This window comes from Ochotona curzoniae, unplaced genomic scaffold (assembly GCF_017591425.1).
Source record: "Ochotona curzoniae isolate NIBS_2020 unplaced genomic scaffold, NIBS_Ocur_1.0 contig_4895, whole genome shotgun sequence".
Taxonomy (NCBI): Eukaryota; Metazoa; Chordata; class Mammalia; order Lagomorpha; family Ochotonidae; genus Ochotona; species Ochotona curzoniae.
The window spans coordinates 1,046,100-1,065,502 of NW_024466413.1; the positions used below are offsets into that span (position 1 = coordinate 1,046,100).

Genomic DNA, 19,403 nt, shown 5'->3' on the forward strand with positions numbered 1-19,403 from the left:
TTGTATTTATAGGCATTTATACTGTTGGATTTTGCACATGACTATTATCTGACTGTCAGATAATCCAGTCCAGCTGCCTCTGAGCCAGTCTGCAGTGAGGGAAGGGCCCTGGGATTAGGGATGTGGACACAGGCATGTCAGACACTTCCACTAATCAAGCCATTCAATCATGGTAGTGTGAAGGGGATTGCCTACGTTTTTCTTGCTTAGATTGGATGGATGTGCTTGTTGTGGAGTGATACGGGTGGAGAGACTGGACGATGGAATGTTAGTTGTGTCCTGACTCAGTTTCCCTCACTGGGGTGACCCTGGAGTTTCTTGCTCTTGTGACTGAGACGCAGAGCACTGTCTAGGCACTGACCATCATCTCTCTCTTTCTCTTGCTCCCCGGCAAAGGGTCTGATGGGTCCGGAAGGCAGAGATGGACCCCCTGGCTCACAAGGTCTCCGAGTAAGTAAACCATCTTCTTTTTCTCATGCCCCAGCTTACCCACATCAGCTCCATTTTATAAGGTCAACCAGGGGAGCTGTTGCCAGATTCGAGAGTTTGTAGAAATGAGTATGAGCACAGAGTGCGGGATTGGCTGGATAGTCTGTATGTTCCGCTTGGAGCTTGGTTGCATCCAGGAGGCCTGAGGGCGAGTCTGTTGTTTTGTATGGGTTGTATAGATAGAAATGTGGCACCCAAGTGTGACCAGAGATCCTGCAGGATTGTAGGACTAACAATCACAAAAAGGGGGTAACTGGCCCAGTCCTGGGAGGCAGCTGGGGCTTCTTGAAGGAGATGATACTAATCAAGTCTTGAGAAAAAATAGGAACAGGGTAGAGATCTCTGTCTGCTCTGAGCTGCTTTAATCTGTTACTGTGTTATTGAGTCTTGTATCTTGTGCCATGGCACTCAAGTTAATTACGCAGGTGTGCTTTAATATCTAAATTGCACCCACCTCCTGGTTCTAATTCACCAGTAAGCAGGACTCCCAACACACTGCCCTAAGTAGAAGTACATTTAGGTCTGGTGCCCTTTGGGAAGCCCTCTCAGCACCCTGAACCAGGACTCACTTCCAACTCTGTGACCACTCTTTTTAGTAGGCTGCTTGGCCCGGGGTAGGTAGACAACTTTGCATATGTCAAGCTCTAGCCCTTAAGCTTCTGCCAGCTTTTTACAGTCCACACAGAGAACTGTACAAGGGACACAACCTCTTGGATATGTGACAATAGTTCCAGGGACTAACAACTTTACTGCCCCTGGAGGTTTTCATCAGAGGCTGGGTGACCTTGGACAGAAAGGTGGACACAGTGGCCTTGGCAATTGGCAGAGGCAGATGGGGTACTGGGAAGGCGTCTTTCAGCCTGGAGTAGGGGCATCATGGGCTGTGGATTGCCAACATCCGTAGGAGTCACCCATCTCGAGGTCACACTTCCAACCTTTTCCTATGAAGGAGCTGACAGGCTCCTAGCATTCAGCACAGACTTTCACTGACTCCTCCCCACCTGGGAACCTGGCTGTTTGGTTTGTAAATAACACTTCCTCACGTAGCCATCTTGAATCCGCAAGAGTCTATGAGCTGCTGATTTTGAAGGCTAAGGGCAGGATGATGGTGGAGTGGGCGAGAGGGAGGACAGTCTTACCCCAAGTAGAACACCTCGGACATGCCGCCTCCTATCCACATCCCCAGTGTGTGAGGCTTGGCCTCAGTGTGCACTTCAGTCACAGGAGACCAAGCCAGTTACCTGCCTCTCTGTGACTGGGAGGATCCTGGGTTTTGCACTAGGATGCTGCTCTGGGTAAGAAGCTCTACTTACTGCTCAGCAGGGAGGTGGCCCTGGAAGGTCCCTTGCTCTCTCCAAGCCTGATTACAAATGGGGAAGACATCACCACAAGCCTTCTGTTGGAAGTGCCCATGGTGGAGCTTGGCCCACATGGGGTAGCCGTCATGCTCTCATTCTCCCAACATGCTCATGCAGTCTTTAGCGAAAACAGTAATCTTTGCACATTTGTGTAATGAGTGTTTATACGCACCTTGCTTCATTTTGCATTGCACTGCTGCAAGTATTGCTTTTCCTAATGTAGTGTTAGGTGGTAGGTGGAGCTGTTTATGTAAAGATGACTGTGAAGGTTTTGAATCTATGCCTTGATCTAATTTACTTTTATTAAAAAAGGGAGGGAATGTCTGACTTGGAGCCTGCTTATCAGACCCACACATTCTGGGATGTGACTTCCTGGAACCTGCTGCTGCCAAACTTGGAAACATTTTTCAGTCTTAATGAGCAATGTCAGCCATCCGTGCACCGAATGATTGGATTGGCCTGGTCCAAGCTTAACACAGTCCAGGAGCTTTGGAAATGGGGCAGAGGCACCAGGCCCAGTGAATTTTGGAGCAAAACAAGGCTATCCAGAGGAGCCAATAGGGCAGATGGGGACAGCAGGGACAGATGGCTGGAGCTGGTCTTGGGATGTGGTATCTATCACAGCAGCCTGGTCATCACCCCCATGGCACAGCTGAAGAAGTACCCAGGTAACAACTTGGCCATGTGGGCCCTTCGAGGTTCCTACCCGGGACTTTGTGTATGCAGATCTTGGCTTGTTGTTTTCTCTCTGTCTGTCCTTCCCTGTGTCAGTCCTGACAGAGCTGGATCTCTAAGTTCTTACAATGCACAGGCCCTTTGCTAAATGAATGCCTTAGGGGGTTCTGAGGAAGTTAATGTGTTAGCAGCCAGCTAAGGAAGCTGATGTGTACATGCAGGGAAGCTTGGTGCCTCGGTAGAAACTGGTAAACATTAGGGCATTCAGAGAGAAAAGAGAATGCTTTTGCAGCATGGAGCGGGAATGCAGCCCGTTTGCTGGTTCATTGCCCAAATGGCTACAAAGGCTGGAGATGAGATGGTCAGGATCCAGGAGCCAGCAACGTCCTCTGGGTCTCCCCTGTGGGTGCAGGATCCCTTTTGGGATCCTGCACTGCTCACTTTGGTTGTAAGCAGGAAGCAGGATCTGAAGGGGGCCGCTGGGATGCAAACAGGCACCCATATGGGATGCCAGCACTGTAGGTAGGGTCCAGCATATTATGTCATGGTCACACACTTCTGTCCCCGACCCCTGTCAGCTCTTAACCAGCTGTGCTCACACTATGTCACCAGATTGGAAATGCACCAGTGTGGTTCAAAGTTTTGTGAGCAAAGCTCCTCCCTTTAACCCCGCCAGTGCCATCCTGGGGCCGCTCAACCAGTCTGTCCTTTTGTCCACCTGTGTCCTATCTTCTTGTTTTTTGTTCACTTTCTTCCATTTTCTCTTCCCCTCTCTCCTCTCCTTCCCTCCATTCTTCTCTGTTTCCCTCCCCTCTCCTTCCCGTTCTTCCTTCCTCCCCACTCCTCCCACCCCCCATCCTCTTCTTGCTTCAGTAAACTCACCCATGGCAGGTATCTTCTGGCTGGCTGCAAGCCTTGTTCTTGGCCGTTCAGAGGGGACCCCTGCTCTCATGAGACTGGCCATGAGGGGCAAGCAATCTCATGAATTGAGTGGTAGGAAGTCCCCCTGAACAAATCTCCATGGGTGAGGGAGGAGGCAAGGCTGACAGCCAGGGAATGAACATCACAGACAGAGGGGATGGCATGAGTTCCAAGGCCTGGGGCAGGCAGGTGCTTGGTGTGTGTGTGCCCAGAGCCAGCAAGGGGGCCAAAGGAAGAGGTGGGTGATTCTGAGAGCCAGCTCATGGTAGGCTGTGTGCCTTAGTGGAAATACTGTTGCTGAACTGTGGAACCACTGCACACTTTCAAAATGTTTTATTATGGGGAAAAAAACATTTACAAAGAAGACAGAAAGATGAGTGAAATGACCCTTGCACACCAGTACCCACTTGAATATTGACCATGTCACTGGGGCATGTTATGCTGCCTAACTGCCACTTCTGCTCACGTCTAGATGAGTTGAAAGCAGTGTCCCAAACCATCATCTTATCTTATTTGTAAATATTTCAGGATGTTGATTCCCTAAGAATAAGGCATCTTAGGAGCAACAGAACCATAATACCAGCATCCCAGCTAAATCTATGTAAATGGCGTTCTAAAGCACCGTTGAATATTCATGGAGTCTCATGTCTTCCTGTCTCATAAAGCTCTCGTTGCAGTTTCCTTCCTGTGGACTTAGCTGTGCAGCAGCATCAGGGTCCAACTGATATTCCAGACCCTTCCATTTGGCTATTGTGCTGGGAACAGATTGTCAGTGGCAATGGAGACCAGTGAGGTGACCAGTTGGGGATGAGTGGTGACCCAGGCCAGGGCCCAGGCACTGCAGTAGGCAGAGAGCTCCTGAGTGTCCTGGCTGGTGCAGGTCACGTGTGGGACAAAGGCTGGAGTCACATCGCAGGAGACCCAACAGCTAACACAGAAGAGGACACTGGGAGGTGTGAGGCAAGTGGATGTATGACTTGATACTGGGTGCAGCTGGGCCCAGAGGACGGTGCTCCCCAGGGATTTGACCAAGAGTGGTTTTTTTTTGTGGGGGGCGGGGGTGGACCTTAGTGGCCTAGTAGTCCCTGGCGTAGTTTCTTGATTCCAGCTGGTTCTGTCTTGTGCATATTACTGATTCTGTGCACCAACTGCAGGGAGGGGTGAGCAGGAACAGACTGCAGAGTCGTGGGCTTGCAAGCGCTTCCTGCTCTGTCATTCTCCGGATGAGTCAGGCGAGTGGAGGCAGGATGAGTTCCTGGGAGTTCTTTCTGCTCCCTGTCATTTCCTCCTCATCAGTTAGGTATGCTGCTGCAGGTCTGTGTGCCTGCTCAGGCTGCACTGTGGGATGGGGCAGGGCCACGCCAAGGTGGAGGAGCCTGTGGCTTGAGAGGCGCAGGGTGTGGGTGGGAACCCAGGTGGCAACAAGCAGACAGGGTAATCGCCAGCAAGGTAAAACCATCACTTGGACTAAGCTAGTATTTTTCCACAATAACATAGCAGAGAGGAGAGCTAAGTCTTCTCTCCACCATCCCAAGGGAGACATCCAGCTGCTTATCACCTGCTGGGGTAGGAGGTGGTGGGGCTGGAGGCCTCAGGCCCCCTCCCCTCTGCTCCAACGTCTCAAGTTCCTCCAGGTTGTTTGAGTCGGGCCTTGAGGGAACCCTGTTTCCAAGCTGCACTGCCAGTCTGCGGTCACAGCTGAAGCAAAATGCTGTGGCGGAGAACGGATCCCGGAGCAAAGCCGCCGTGGCATTTGAAGGCTCTGAAGCTCACCGGGGACTGACATTTCTAAACAGAATCCCTCATGGCTTCATCGTCCGTCCATCACCCACACCCCTGCCCAGAGGACCTCCCTGGCTGCTTTATTTATGCAGAGTTAATTGGCTTTGGTTTTCTCCAATGGAATGTGAGATGCGAGAGCCAGGCCTTGGCTGGGTTACCTCTGTATGTGCACTGCTGACTGCTTCCCCCACCCCCATCAAAACACATAAACACATAGCAATGACCCAGGGTGTCCATTGGAGTCTTGTGTGGTTAGGGGATGACCCACGTGTGGCTGGGCTGTCTGAACAGAGGTGCCAGATCTGGGTACCTGGTCACCTGGATTCTGCCCTTCAACGGGAAAGTTGAGTTTTAAAGAGAAGAGCATGCACCGCCTCGGGCCTTTGCCATCCACTTGTTGCTTGTGATGTCAGCTCCTGGCTGAAGTAGTCGGATGTCTTCCGTTCCTCTTGTCCCAACGACAGCGAAACGTTTTCAGGCATTTCAGCCTCATCTGGAACATCGAACCGTAGAATCATCCTGCGACTGACAGTGAGAAATGTGATGTTTAGAAAGCTGGTCCCACCTTTGCAGGCGTGGCTGGCTACGTGCGTGCCCTCCACAGCCGGTGTCGACATCCTCAGAGCCTTTGATTTCTCTGGTCTCCATGCTTACACGTAGCTGAGGACTGAAGCCGTGTGCCTACCAAATGCTTGCTTTCCTGCTGAAGGCATGTCTCCTGGTCTTCTTTTTTTTTTTTTAGATTTATTTTTATTATTTTTTTTATTGGAAAGGCGGATGTACAGAGAGGAGAGACAGAGAGGAAGATCTTCCGTCCGATGATTCACTCCCCAAGTGAGCGCAACGGGTCGATACTATGCTGATCCAAAGCCAGGAGCCTCTTCCGGGTCTCCCACGCGGGTGCAGGTTCCCAAAGCTTTGGGCTGTCCTCGACTGCTTTCCCAGGCCACAGGCAGGGAGCTGGAAGGGAAGCGGGGCTGCCGGGATTAGAACCGGCGCCCATATGGGATCCCGGGCGTGCAAGGCGAGGACCTTTTAACCACTTGCGCCACCGCGCCGGGCCTGTCTCCTGGTCTTCTTGATGTGCCAGCTGCTGCAAGAAGGTATTTTTCATGGAATCCATCTGCTCAGAGCTAATGGAAGGAAGGAAGGAAATAATGCATTGAACAAGGATTGCATGGTTTTTCACACTCCTATTTCTCCCTGAATTCTTACACAAAGAGGTGGTTTTAGTCATGTTTTATTAAAACTGCATCCAATACCTAAACTGCAAATCTAATGACTGCTGTCACCCAACTGTTAAGGTGGGGTGGTGGTTATTAGAACTGAAGTCGTGTGGCCTTTGGCCTTTTCCATCTTTTCTTTGTGTGTACTTTTCTGTCTGTCCGTGTGTGCATCCATCAGATTCCTAACCCAGACCTTAGTTCCTAGGAGAGAGCTAGGACCCTTTACAGGGCCAGTTCTAGCGGCCATGATCAGTGGACACACATCACTTTAATTTCTGTTTCTCTTGGAACTCGGGTGTTCTGTGTGACACTCAGGCCCCCCAGCTGTAGTGTCTAGCAGATTCCAGAACGTGCGTGGTCTTTTGTCAGTGGCAGCCTGGCTTGAATTTGTTTTACTTTTGCATTTATGAAGCTTTTCTGCGCCTTTTCCTTCTCTTCCAGATGGTAATAGTATCATTTGGATCACAGGCTACTGTTTGGTTCATTTCTGGGCGTGGAGCCAGGGCTTGTGCTAGGACACCCTAGATTTTCCCTGTGCACCCGGTCTCACTCCTAACCAGGGGGAATAATCATGTTTGACATTGGGAGGCATGGAGGACAGGAGCTGAGCAAACAGCCCTACGGCACACGTTAGAGTCACTCGCACAAGCAGTGCTTTTATCCGCTAACGGCCCCTCCAGTGGCTGTATTCATTCATCCTCCTCGGGAAGGCTGTTTCTGCTCTGAATCTGTGGCCTCCTCCTCTCTGAAGACAGACAGCTTTGGAAGCCCCGCCCCACTCAACCTCCCAGCACTCGGTATGGCTGGAAAACCCTGCGTTCATGATGAATGATAAACACCCAGCCAGATACTGTGCTAGGCAGCAATTAAATAGAGAAGAGAAAAACATGGCAAAGAGCTGGCCCTCTGCTGGTAAAGGAAGCAGTGACTATGAAGCTGTTAGTGTGGCATTCTCCAAACCCCACCATCAGTTACCATCGAACATCTGAAAGTCACATAGCTGCTGCTGCTAGTTACTGCTCGCCAGCATCACTACCATCATTGCCGCCGTGATTACCACCAAAATCGCATTGTCAGCACCACCATCACACACAAACCTGCTAGCACCGTTAGCACCAAAGTCCTCGCAGCCATCACCCCGCCACGATTGCCGCCACCATCACCAGCTACACCACCAGCACCACTAAGAACTTGGTGGGAATCTTCCCGTTTAATCCCCATAGCAGGTAGTGATTTTTTGTATTTTAATATACGTTTAAAACATGGTCTGTTACCACTGCAAATACTTGAAGGAGCCAGGATATGGCTGTGTGTCTCCATCACCATCATCATTGTCTCCCCCCCCACTCTCACTGGTGCCTGTTACATCTGAGAAATTGCTGGTTATACTTTGTAAATCGCTTTTTCAAGTGCTAAATGGTCTCCAGGACTGCCCTAGTTTGAGATCGTTGCAATGAGTATGATTTTCTGTGTGGAAAAACGAAGAATCAGCTAAATGGCCTTTCCCCTCCTACCCACCTTAGCGTTAGAATCCTTTATCTGCCAGTGTCACCCAGGAAGGCAGAAGGTCCCCTTAATGGAATTGGGGCGTCAGCTTCCAGACCCAAGTTGCTGGAGCTTCGTACCTGCCCCTGGCAACTCTCACTTCTTACCCTTTGACTGGCATGGGAGTCTATTCCTCATGTGCGTTTTTAAAAACGTTCGCTGTTCTGGTCATTGTGGAAACTGTGTGGAGAGGTGGTACTGGGGAGGGGTGTGACTCAGACAAGCTGAGGTAGGGAGGGGCTATTCCAGATGGAGGCAGTGCAAGGGTGAACTTTCACAGACCACAAGTCTTTAGGGAATGCTTGGCACTGGGGTTGGCAGCCCAGCTGGGCCATTGTGTGGGAGACTGAGCAAGAACCCTGCAAGCTGGCTGCCCGAGGCAGGGCAGAGTGCCAGGGCCTGGAGTCTGCACGTGCAGTGGGGTGATGGTACCCCCTCAGGCAGCCAGGGCCTCTGGGTGGTTTGGAGGTGGGAGGCGGATTAGACAGAACTCCATTCGCCTGTTGGAAGCAGAGCTACCAGCGCCCATTGCCTCAAGGGGTCTGGAAGAAGAGGGGGGACGAGAAGCAGGGTGAGCTTTCTGTTGTGGCTGCAGAAAGGAGGGGAGTCTTGAGGGTACCCAGAGGAGGCTGTCCTGGCTCTGGGGGTGAGAAAGGACTGAACTCAGAGACCAAAGCTGGCCAGACAGATGCAGCTACCTTGGCGTTTCTCTGGGTAAGGTTCCTTGTGGATGACCCAGGAGATTCTGACTATTGAGGGTGATATTTCTTTTTCTGTTTGTTTTTCTTAAGATTTTTAAGAGTTACAGAAAGAGAAAGAGATCTTCCATCTGTTAGTTCACTCCCCAAATGGCTACACCAGCCAACACTGGGCCAGGATGAACGCAGGGGCCTGGAGATCCACTGGGGTCTTCCAAGTGGATTTAGGGGCCAAACCCTTGTGCTATTCTCCACTGCTTTCCTGGGCACGGTAGCAGGGAGCTGGATTGGAAGCAGAGCAGCTGGGACCAGAACCGGCACTCCTACTGGGCGCTGGTGTCACAGGTGGTGGCTTGAGCCATCATGCTGCTGCACTGGTCCCTGGGTCCCAGGTTGATGACACACTTTCCCCTCCGGCCTCTGGCCACTTGCTCTTCTCTCCTTGCCTGGATCCCTACAAGTGCGTGTGTCTCACTTCTCCTTCCACCACATCCTCCCTGCCTGCTGGTCTACCTTGGGTCCTGTGATTTCCAGGCGCAGGAGCACTTCCTGACTGCACGCCTTTGACCCGTTTCATGGTGGTCTCAGGTGTGCGTCTCTCTCGGCTTTGGCAGTGCCTTACCTGAGATCCCCCAGAGCCGAGGGCTCTGGAGAGCTCCCATCAGTGCCCCACCAGGCGGCAGCACCATCTCGCAGAGCAGCTGTCACATCTCAACTGGAATTTTGCCCATCCAAATCCCTTCTCTGTGATCTTTCTTACTCTCCATCACATCTTTCCATCCCTCACATAACAGGCCACATCACTGGCCCGTGTCCCAAATTCCTGTTATTCAGCAGGTCAGCCCACTGACCTGGAGGAAAGATGGTTATTCACCTTAGAAACAGCAGTGACTCTCTGGAATAACCCGGAAGCAGTCGGAAGGGTTGTGTATTTGAAGGTCTGGTCTGCACTCGCTGAGCGAGGGGAGTGGTCAGTCCTGTGGCCATTCCCTGCTGTTTGCACCAAGCAGAGCAGTCAGCTGGAGTTGCCTCTGGAGCTGGACTCCACTTTGAAGCTGTGAGCTCTCTGTACCCTATGAGCTGCTGCACTCCACAGCTCTGGGGGTGGCTCTAGGGAGCTGTAAATCAGACAGACTCACCCATTCTTCTGTAAGCCCCCAAATCACCAACTCGTGTCTCCATTCCTCAACATTGCTTCTTTCTCACGCTACACAAAGCGAGGGCTTTGGGGCCACAGGGACCCACGTGTGCTCGCAGTTCTGCCCCCTGCTGGCCGTGTGGTGAAGGTCCATTTCCCACCTGCACCCCCAAAGTCCTCCTGCAGAGCAAATGAAGCAAGCACAAATGTGCATGGGGCGGACAGGGCGTTTGCCAAACAATGCCCACTCAGGACACGAAAAGTCTGATTTTACTTTTAATTTCAGATTACCACGTATCTATCCAATCAGGGAAACCACCAGGAATGAAGCCTGGTTTATTCTGTCACCCTGACATTCTCACGGCCCCGTTTATAGTCCTTGCAGAAGCTCACTGAATGAGCTGAACTGACCAGCCTACACCTGCGTGTCCGGTTAGAGGGCTGGAGGGCATCTATGCCCTGAGATCTCCCTGTTGGGAAGAGGGTGTGTGTCCACGGCACAGACTTGGATAGCTGGAGACGGGAGATGCTGAGGCCCAGCTGCCTGTGAGTCTGGCACTGCTCCTTTGGGTAAAAGCAGGTTTCTGGAGGTTCGGGGGAGCTGCAGGGCTGGGGCAGTGCGAGCAGTTCACAGGCTCAATGAGAGGAGTGTGTGTGCCTTAGGAGACTTGCCTGTGCAGTGACTGTCCTTGGACGAGTCAGCTGGCTTCCTGGAGGACCGCTGCCTTCAAGGAGCAGGCACCAGCAGCTGGGAGTGATTAAGCAGATGCTTCCTGCTCATGCCAGCAGCACTGGAGGTCACGGATGCCGAGCACTGTCCAGGTCCCAGGGCTGGACTAAAGCCACGCCTCCCCGCAGGCCAGCATTGTAGTGTAGCAGGTACAGCTTCCGCCTGCAGTGCCAGCATCGCCTGTGGGCAGCAGTTCATGTCCTGGTTCCTCCATTTCCTATCCGTATTCCTGGTAATGGCCTGGGGCGAGGGTGGAACAGTGGAAAATGGCTGTAGAGGCTGGGTCGTTGCCACTCGCACGGGAGAGTTGAGTGAGGCTCCTGCCTCCTGGCTTCACCCTGGCTCAGTGCTGGCTGTAGTGACTGCTGGGGAAGTGACCTGGCAGGTGTGTGATTTCTCTGTGTGAAATCTTACAAATTGTGTTCCTTGAACTGAAAACCTGAGTCTGTTTTTACACGTATATTTTTATTGTTAATGCATACACATGGTTGCTGACACGTCTGGTGTCTCGGTGATCACACTGGGGGACTGACGTGCCTGGCCAAGCCCTGTGCCTGTGCCCATGGCTGCTCTGCCAGTCATTCTTGGATGAATTGGGCATTACCCAGGGAGCGAGGCCCATTGAGACCCGGTGCACTGCTAGACTGGCTCTGGGTGGTGACTTAACTCTGGCTTCTTCTGCTTGTTGACTTCTGCCTTCTCTTGCACACGCAGGGGAAGAAAGGTGATGCAGGCCCCCCTGGAGTTCCTGGATCCCTGGGGCCGCAGGTAACCGTTCTGTGGCGCTGTTGCCTTCGCTGGTGAGATACACGGCCAGGTGGCAGTGGGCAGGCTGGTCGCCGCTAAGGCCCTGGAAAGAATGGGCAGAGGGCACCCTATCCCTCCCCGCCCTGTTCTTGCCTGGAGAACAGCATGGACGCGGGTCTGTGCTGCCCCCAAGGGAAGGGATGTGCAAGGCAGGTGAGCCCGGCAGGCCTGGCATCTGATGGCCAAGGGGAGGTGCTGTCTTGTCTGGTACCTGCCACCAGGCTGAAGTGGGGCTGAGGGAGGGGCCCTGGTGTCCCTGACTGTGGGCAAGGCCCAGGGGTTGGCGGTTTACACATAGAAAGCTTACTGTCCGGGAAGCCACTGCCCTTTACAGAGCGGAGCCTGCAAAGCTCCAAGAGATCAAAGCAGCATTTCCAAAAGGACTTTTTGGAAAAGATGTATTTATTTGAAAAAGTCACATGAGAGAGAAGAAACAGATCTGCTGATTCCCTGTCCCAGGTGACTGTCCCAGCTAGAGTTGGGACGGGCCTAAGCCAGAGGCCAGGGGCTTCGTGCAGCTCTGCCAGTGGGTGCCAGGGCTCACACCTGCACTGGCGAGGATGGAAGCGCTGTAGCCCGGACACGGTGGAGACCAAGTGCAACAGACATCGGCGGAAGGCACTGCTCCCCACAGCCGGCCTTGCTGCCCCCTCCTTGGTGCGCAGAGGGCGTGGTGGGGCGGTGCGCAGGTGTTCTGGAACCCGCACCTGCCGCCTTTGAGTCCAGACAGGGCGTCTGATGACGGACTTCCCACCCATGTCCACTCTTGCAGCTGGACGTGAGGGCTGCCTGATCCCAGTGTCTCAGTGCTCCTGTTTGTCGGACAGGAAGGCTTGGCACCTCCTGGGTGTCGTCCCAGAGGTGCGGGCAGTGGTTCCTGACCCCCGTGTGCACAGCTCTGACTTGGCCAAGCGGGCCCAGGCAGAGCCATGCCCTGAGCCAGTGTCTGGGACAGTCAGCCTCAGAAAGTCATGCGTTGTATACCAGCGTTTGACTCGCGGGTGCCCTCTGGAGGAAGACAAAGGAACAGGCCCTGCATGCTGTTTGTTGGTCTTTACCGCCCTCTGGTGGCAATATGATGTATTGTCACCACATCGCCCTTGTTGGGTCCAGGTGACTGCAAGATGCAGTGGGACAAGAAGGCTCTCCCCATCCTCCTCCTCCCTTTCTCCCCGCTCCTCCTCCCTGCTCCCCCATACCCAGAACTGCTCTCCACAGTGCACCTGCACCCTGTTTGTGTCTTCCTAGATTCCTCAAATTACTCCCAAGTTCCATCTCCTCAGCCTGGCCACCCAAGGCCTCAGGGTCCTGGCCCTGCCTGCATCCCAATCCCGGCACAGCAGGAGGCTTTGGTGCTCCTGGTTCCCTCTGCCGTTGAGCCCCAGCAGGGTGGTGTCTCTGGTCCTCAGGACTCGGGAGCCTTCCCTGGCCCCTGGCCTTCCTCCCCTGGGAGCGCCATGGTGCAGCTGAGCCCTGCTGCCCAGGTGGGATTGAGCACCTGCCCTGATGTGGCATGATGATCGTCCTGCAAGTGTGTGACTTTCTACCCATCACGTTCCATGACTGGAGACTCAGACTAGCACCCACAGGTTGCCTTTTGGCACCTCTCTCTCTCTCGGTGTTTGTTCTTTGGTTTGGTTTGTGTGTCAGATGTTGCAAAGAGACCCCGAATTCCACATTGCACCATGCCCTGTCCTTGTCTCTCTTGATTGTGGCTGTCACAGGGGGCAGGATGGGGTGCAGCTCCAACCAAACCTTCTCTCTCTCCAGGGCCCCCCAGGACCACCCGGAGCTCCGGGCCCCGCTGGACCAGGAGGCCCCCCGGTAAGGCTGCCTTTGGCTTTTATTATTTTAGAATTTATTTATTTGAAAAGGAGAGACACAGAAAAAGAGATAGAGACAGATGAATTGTGCATCTTGTAGTTTAGGCCCCAGATAGCAGCAATAGCCAGCTCTGGGCCAGGCCAGAAGCCAGGTCCCTCACATGGATGCAGGGGCCACAGCACTTGGGCCAGCCTCTGCTGCTTTCCCAGGCACATCAGCAGGGACCTGGATGGGAAGTAGAGCAGTCTGGGCTCAAACCGGCGCTCACATGGGATGCCGGCATCTGAGCTGGTGGCTTGACCTCTGGATTTTTCCTGCCCAAGGATATTGGATGGTGGCGGCATGGCCTCTGTGAACCAGGGCCACCTTCCCATGTAGCTGCCTGTTTTGTGTCTGCCCACATCCAGCACAGATGCATGGGAGAAGCTCCACAAACACCTCTGCTGAGCTGTGTCAGTCTTGCAGCTTCTTCCTTGAGCAGGGCAGCTTGGGCTGGCCCAGCTGTGTGCTTGGGGCTTCCAGGGACAGGGCTAGGAAGTGTGAGGGGATGGTCTCCAGGAGGCCCTGGGGCTTGGATGCGAAGCAAAGGAGCAGAACAAGTATTTGTTTCTGTTCTCCTCCCATCTCCCAGGAGGAGGCTTGGCTGAGACAGGTGCCCCAAAGCAGACCTGCACACTGGGTGGAGGAAAGTGGGCCCAACCATCCACCCAGGACCCCAGCTGCAAACTGCCTAAGTGTGGCCTTGCCAAGCATGGAGGCATGATCCCTCTGTGCCTCGTGGATATCACTGAGGACCACAACTGCTCCCAAGGTGCCTACGCAGGAGCCAGAGCCCGGGGTCGGTGCCGGCCAAGGCTCCAAGGTGCCTACGCAGGAGCCAGAGCCCGGGGTCGGTGCCGGCCGAGGCTCCAAGGTGCCTACGCAGGAGCCAGAGCCTGGGGCTGGTGCCGGCTGAGGCTCCAAGGCTCCACAGGCATCAGACCCATGGCCCCCATGTGTTCCTTTTCTAGGGTTTGCCTGGAGAGATTGGCTTCCCAGGAAAACCCGGGTCTCCGGGGCCCGCGGTGAGTGTCCTGCTGCTCTCCTACCCCACCCCTTCCCCGTCCCCCCACTGCTCCCGTCGGGAGTAGATGCATCCTCCCAGCTGGCCCGTGGCAGTTGACTCCTGGTGTACCTGCCCCAACCTGACCCTCCTCCTTTGGGGACTTCTTTGGGTTCTGTCTCCTGGAGCTGTCCCCACAGGCCCCGGGCCACTGTTCAGTCACACCCTTGCTCTCCCCATCCAAGAATCCCTTCAAAAGTCCTTTGCTGTTGAAGGTGTGCCTGAGTGACCATGCCTCCCTAAGGGTGGAGGGCGGGGTGTTACTGGAGCCAGGGGCAGAGAGCCTGAACCAGAGGGCGGCACAGCATTTCTGCTGCCGTCCTGTTGTCCCACTGCCAGCTCCCAGTGTTTCCCACTGGCACACTGGGCTGGTGGTGGCTTTTAGGTCCTGAAGTGGAGCTCTTCCAAGGTCAGTATCCCTGCCTGTAGCAGGTGGGTGGCTACAGCTGGGTGAGCCTCTGTGAATCTTGTGTGGCACCATATCTGTGTCCAAGCACCAGGCAAGCCTAGTGACCCGTCCTCAGAAGGACGTCCTCACAACAGATATCATGGCCACAGCTAGGGGAGCCTGGGTGAGTCAGGCAAGCCTGGAGGACGCGTGGCAAAAGGGGTGAAACAGACAGGCTCTTCTCCCCCTTTCCGTGGACCGTCGAGCCTCCCGTGGTTGTTGCAGGAGGCATCCTGGAGGCACGGACCCGACTTCAGCATGGTCAGCTCTATGATGCCCCCGTGTGCCACCCCCAAGCACATTGGCACTCTGTCAGTGCTGGGGGGACTCCAGGGGATGCTCCATGACCTGCTGGTCACCACCAGCAACGCTTGAACACTCAGTGTCATCTGCAAGCTCAAACACATTAGCAGTGTCCTCTGATCTGGGGTCCAACAAGACGCCAGCAGTGTGGGCATTCAGGAAAAGGGCTGCTACGGGAGGCTGAAGGATCAAAAGCAGCTATGGCTTATCCAGGTGAAGCTCTGGCCACCAAGGCCCTGAACCCAGGTTGGGGGTCTGCTCTTGGTCAAGGTCATGGCTCCATGGACCTGAGTATCCTTAGCCCCCCAACACCAGCCCCCCACATGTCCAGGGCTTGCCCACCATGCTTGTTCAGAGCTTGAAATGGGATGTGGACCAGAGAGTGACGTGGTTCCATCACAAGAGCTTGCACAGGGGCGCCTTCCCCACTCTGCCGTAACCACTGCAGGGAGCCGGGCACGGCTCAGCTGTGGGTCCACGACGTACTGGAGTGCTTAACGCTCTGGGTCTGTTTTTCTCGTTTATGTCACAGGGACCACCTGGAAGGGATGGGCCGAGTGGACCTCCAGGCCTGCCAGGATCCAAGGTTGGTAAGAGCAAAAGGCAGTTGTCAGTGAACCGGTTGGCCGCAGGACCCTGGGACAGGGCAGGCCAGTGTTGCATTGCCGCTTAGAGAACTGGCAAGAACCCAGAGGCAGCCAGCACTCCGCTTGCTCCGACGACGGCTTGCAGGACCCGCTCCCTCTGGATGTTCCAGTGCGAAAGCACTGCTCTCTCGGGCCTGAGCTTTGTGAAGGGACTCAGTGCTGCCCAGTGTGAAGGCAGGGGGTGGGCACAGCTGCCAGAGTAATCACAAAGAATGAAGGGAGGACAGAACCGCCCAGGCACCAGGGCTTCCCCTCCTTCCGGGTCTGCGGCCAGCACCGGGCGTTTAGTCCACGCTGGGCGGGCAGCAGCCTTGCCAACTGAGCCTCCTGTCTTTGCAGGGAAAAGCTGGAGAGCGAGGGGAAGACGGCCTCCCTGGAAAGCCGGGCGCTCGGGTAGGACTCCACCTCACCCCTGCCCCACTGGTCATCACCCTGCCGTCACCCCCAGGGGAGTGAACCTTGGCTTGTCCTGGCAGGAAGTAGGATTGTCCAAAGGAGACTGCTCCGGAAGTTCTCGGAGGGCTTGAGCCAGGGCTGTCAGCAAAGGGATCACCCCGCCTCCACGACAGAGGTGCAAAGGAGAAGGAGGGGTTCCTGGAACCCAGAGAGCGCTGGAGCAGGAGAGGGGCGCCCCAGGGCACGCCATTCTATTTCGCTAGCTTGCTTGCTCTTGATCGTCTCAATTGTTCCTGCTGTGTCCCCTGCACTTTGTTGTCTCCTGTGCTCCCTGGTGACTAAGGCCTAGGGGGAACCAGGAGACAGGACAGCCCAGCTGGTGCCCTGACTGAGAAGGGTCCACCCTTCCTGGGCTTCCAGTGGGTGAGGTGTGAACTCACCATCTCAAACGTGGCCTGGACTCAAGGTGCAGTGAGTCCAGGAGAGACAGGGCTGGGCCACGAGTGTGTGTTGTGCCTGTATGTGTGTGTGCACATGGCGGAACCTGTGGGCAGACAGGAGACGGTGAGATGTCTGCACCTGTTACACGCCGTTCCCTACGCGGCGCGCCCAGGCAGTGAGCGGCACGGCTGCTGGGCGGGGCGGTGCGGGCTCCACATCCGGCCAGCAGAGCTGCACAGGGGGTCGCTGGACCCTGGCTTCCCACTTTTTAACAAAGCGGTTGTTCTTCGCAAGGGTCCTTCAGCAGTTCATAGAAACTGGCCCTGAACAGGCCAGGATGCAGGCACTGTGGAAAGGCGTGCGTAGTCTTTACGTAGTGGAGGCTCGTGTTTCCCGGGAGCTTTAAGAAGAGCTTTTGTCAGAGGCTAAGAGCAGAGACGCACAGGTGAAGTTGCAGCCCGGATGTCTGGGGCTCGCCCACGCTGACTGGATCCGTGCTGGGGTGCACTCAGTACCACCACGAACCTCTCATTTCCTGGATCCTAGTTCCTGGAACCCAGCCCCTGCCTTCCTGCAAATCTGCAATGCCATTGCACTTAGGCGTACTGTGGGCTCCTGTTTGGGCACTCAGCGTGCGAGGTTTTGGAAAATCTTTCTCACTTGAAAAATATTTTCTTATTTGAAAGGTGGAATTACGTAGAGAGAGAGAAAGAGACCTCGCATGTCCTGGTTCACACCCCAAATGGCATTACACGGCTGGGGCTGGAGCAGGATCCTGGGACCCCATTCAGGTCTCCCGTGGCAGTGGCAGGGCTAAGTGCCTGGGCCAGCTTCCCCTGCCTCCCAGATGCATGAAGAAGTCGCTGGATCAGAAGCAGGGCAGCTAGGGCTCCAACCTGGGCTTCTGTGTGATGCTGGCACTGGAGGCAGCTGCCTAAGCCACCGCACTGCAACAGGGGGTATTTCTAATGACCCTTAAGCCACCCAGGTGTCATGCCATGCGGTTGCTGGCGCCTATTCCGTGTGAATCCTGAGATGTTTGTGATGGTGCACTGGGGCGATCTGGGGTCCTTAGAGCATCCAGCTCCTTCTCGGGGTCTGATTCAGTAACACTCAAGGATCGGCTCACTGTTGATTTTCATTCTGGACTTCCGGGATTTTCAAGGGTGGGTCCTGCCTCCAGCTGTGCTGTCTCAGGCTGCAAAGTCGGCATCATGCCCTGTGCAGCATCTGCTCAGCAGTCAGCATGCTCAGCATGCTGCCATCAGGCTCCCTGGGCAGGGCTCAGAGGGTGAGGGGTGCTGAGATGGCATTAGAGGGATGCTCGGCTGTGCGTCCAGTCATCCCTGCATCCCTGCCTGCTTGTCTGCGAGCCTCATAGGTGGCAGGCAGATCCAGAGAACTCGATTGTTATAAATTTTCTGTCCTTTTTAAAAAGATTTGTTTATTTTGATTGCAAAGGCAGATATACAGATAGGAGGAGAGACAAAGAGGAAGATCTTCCATCTGATGATTCACTCCCCAAGCGGCTGCAATGGCCGGAGCTGTGCTGATCCGAAGCAAAGAACCCAGAGACTCTTTTGGGTCTCCCATGCAGGTGCAGGGTCCCAAGGATTTGGGCCGTCCATGACTGCTTTCCCAGGCCATAGGCGGGGAGCTGGATGGAAAGCGGGGCCGCAGGGACATGAACCAGTACCCATATGAAATCCCGGCACAGGAAAGGCAAGGACTCTAGCCGCTAGTCCACCACACTGGGCCCTGCATCTTGACTTTCAGTGTGTGCCAGCTCAGGGTGCCAGTTCTGATTGTGACATAATGGCTTGGGGCTCGTGTGGGCCTGCCTGCCTGGACCACCTTTGGGGTGGGACGGCTTGGCACTCACTCACCCATCCATTCCTGTGTGTGCTCACCAGAAAACCACAGTTCCCTGTGCAAGTCTGCCCTGAGGTTTTACTAACAGCATACTAGACACTGGGGGGAATATCCATCAAAATGCTTTCCCAGTTGATTGGCTGGAAGTCACACTTGCTGCGGGGTTCACCTGCGGCTCAGGTGAGCGTCTCGCCTCCGCTCGCCGTCCAGCTTCCTGGAGGAGGCCCAGGTTCGAGGGCAACCTGCTCCTCGGAGGTCTCCACTCTGCAAGTCCACGGTCACAGGCCCAACGGACTCTGTCTTATGATGTTTCTCGGCTTCCCAGTTGGCATCTTGGTGCCACATCCCCACACAGCATGCCCTTCCTTCAGGAGTGCACTGATTCCGCTCACAAGGACAGAGCCCTGGTGACCGGGTCACCTCCCAAGACCCGCCTCTAAGGCCCCCACCCATGCAGAGGACATTGTGGAACCCAGTGGCTGAGGGCGGAATTCCCAGCAATGACCTCTTGGGACATGCTCTTTCACAGGAACATAGATGTATAATAGAATTTAGCACAGAATGTGCCTGTGTTGTTAACACCACAGAGATGGGAAATGGAGCTGTGTGTGTGTGGAGAGACTGAAGGGCCGTCACAGGACACGCAGCTCGCTTGCATTCAGTTTTACACCATGCCCCCTTCCTCCCTGGACCCAGCTCGGGGACCGGGTCTCCCTCCCAGAGACACGATGGGTACAGGAGGCCTAGGATGGTTCCTGGTTACAGCTGTGGTTCAAGGTCAGTGACGTCTCCAGGTGTAAACCTTGGCAGGGCAGTTCCAGGAGCTCTTTGTGGGGGAGCAAAAGACAGTTTGAAGGTGGGTGGTATGGTAGCATGGCACGGAGGCTCCCATCCAGCTCTGACTCTGGTCGCTTGAGTTGGAGCACCGTTTCCGGTCCTGGCTGCTCTGCTTCCGATCCGGCTGCCCGCTCATGTATCTCAGCAAACAGCCAAAGGTGGTG

The 19,403-nt window shown here is 54.8% G+C and overlaps 1 protein-coding gene across 1 annotated transcript in view; it reads left to right on the forward strand.

The window, feature by feature from the left end:
- Nucleotides 1-19,403, forward strand: part of COL22A1 (collagen type XXII alpha 1 chain) — a 199,795-nt gene that overhangs the window by 81,001 nt on the left and 99,391 nt on the right. The window contains exons 22-27 of the mRNA XM_040988507.1: nt 397-450; nt 11,277-11,330; nt 13,140-13,193; nt 14,204-14,257; nt 15,579-15,632; nt 16,033-16,086. Coding sequence (XP_040844441.1) covers nt 397-450; nt 11,277-11,330; nt 13,140-13,193; nt 14,204-14,257; nt 15,579-15,632; nt 16,033-16,086 — 324 coding nt within the window. The remainder of the gene's footprint in view (nt 1-396; nt 451-11,276; nt 11,331-13,139; nt 13,194-14,203; nt 14,258-15,578; nt 15,633-16,032; nt 16,087-19,403) is intronic.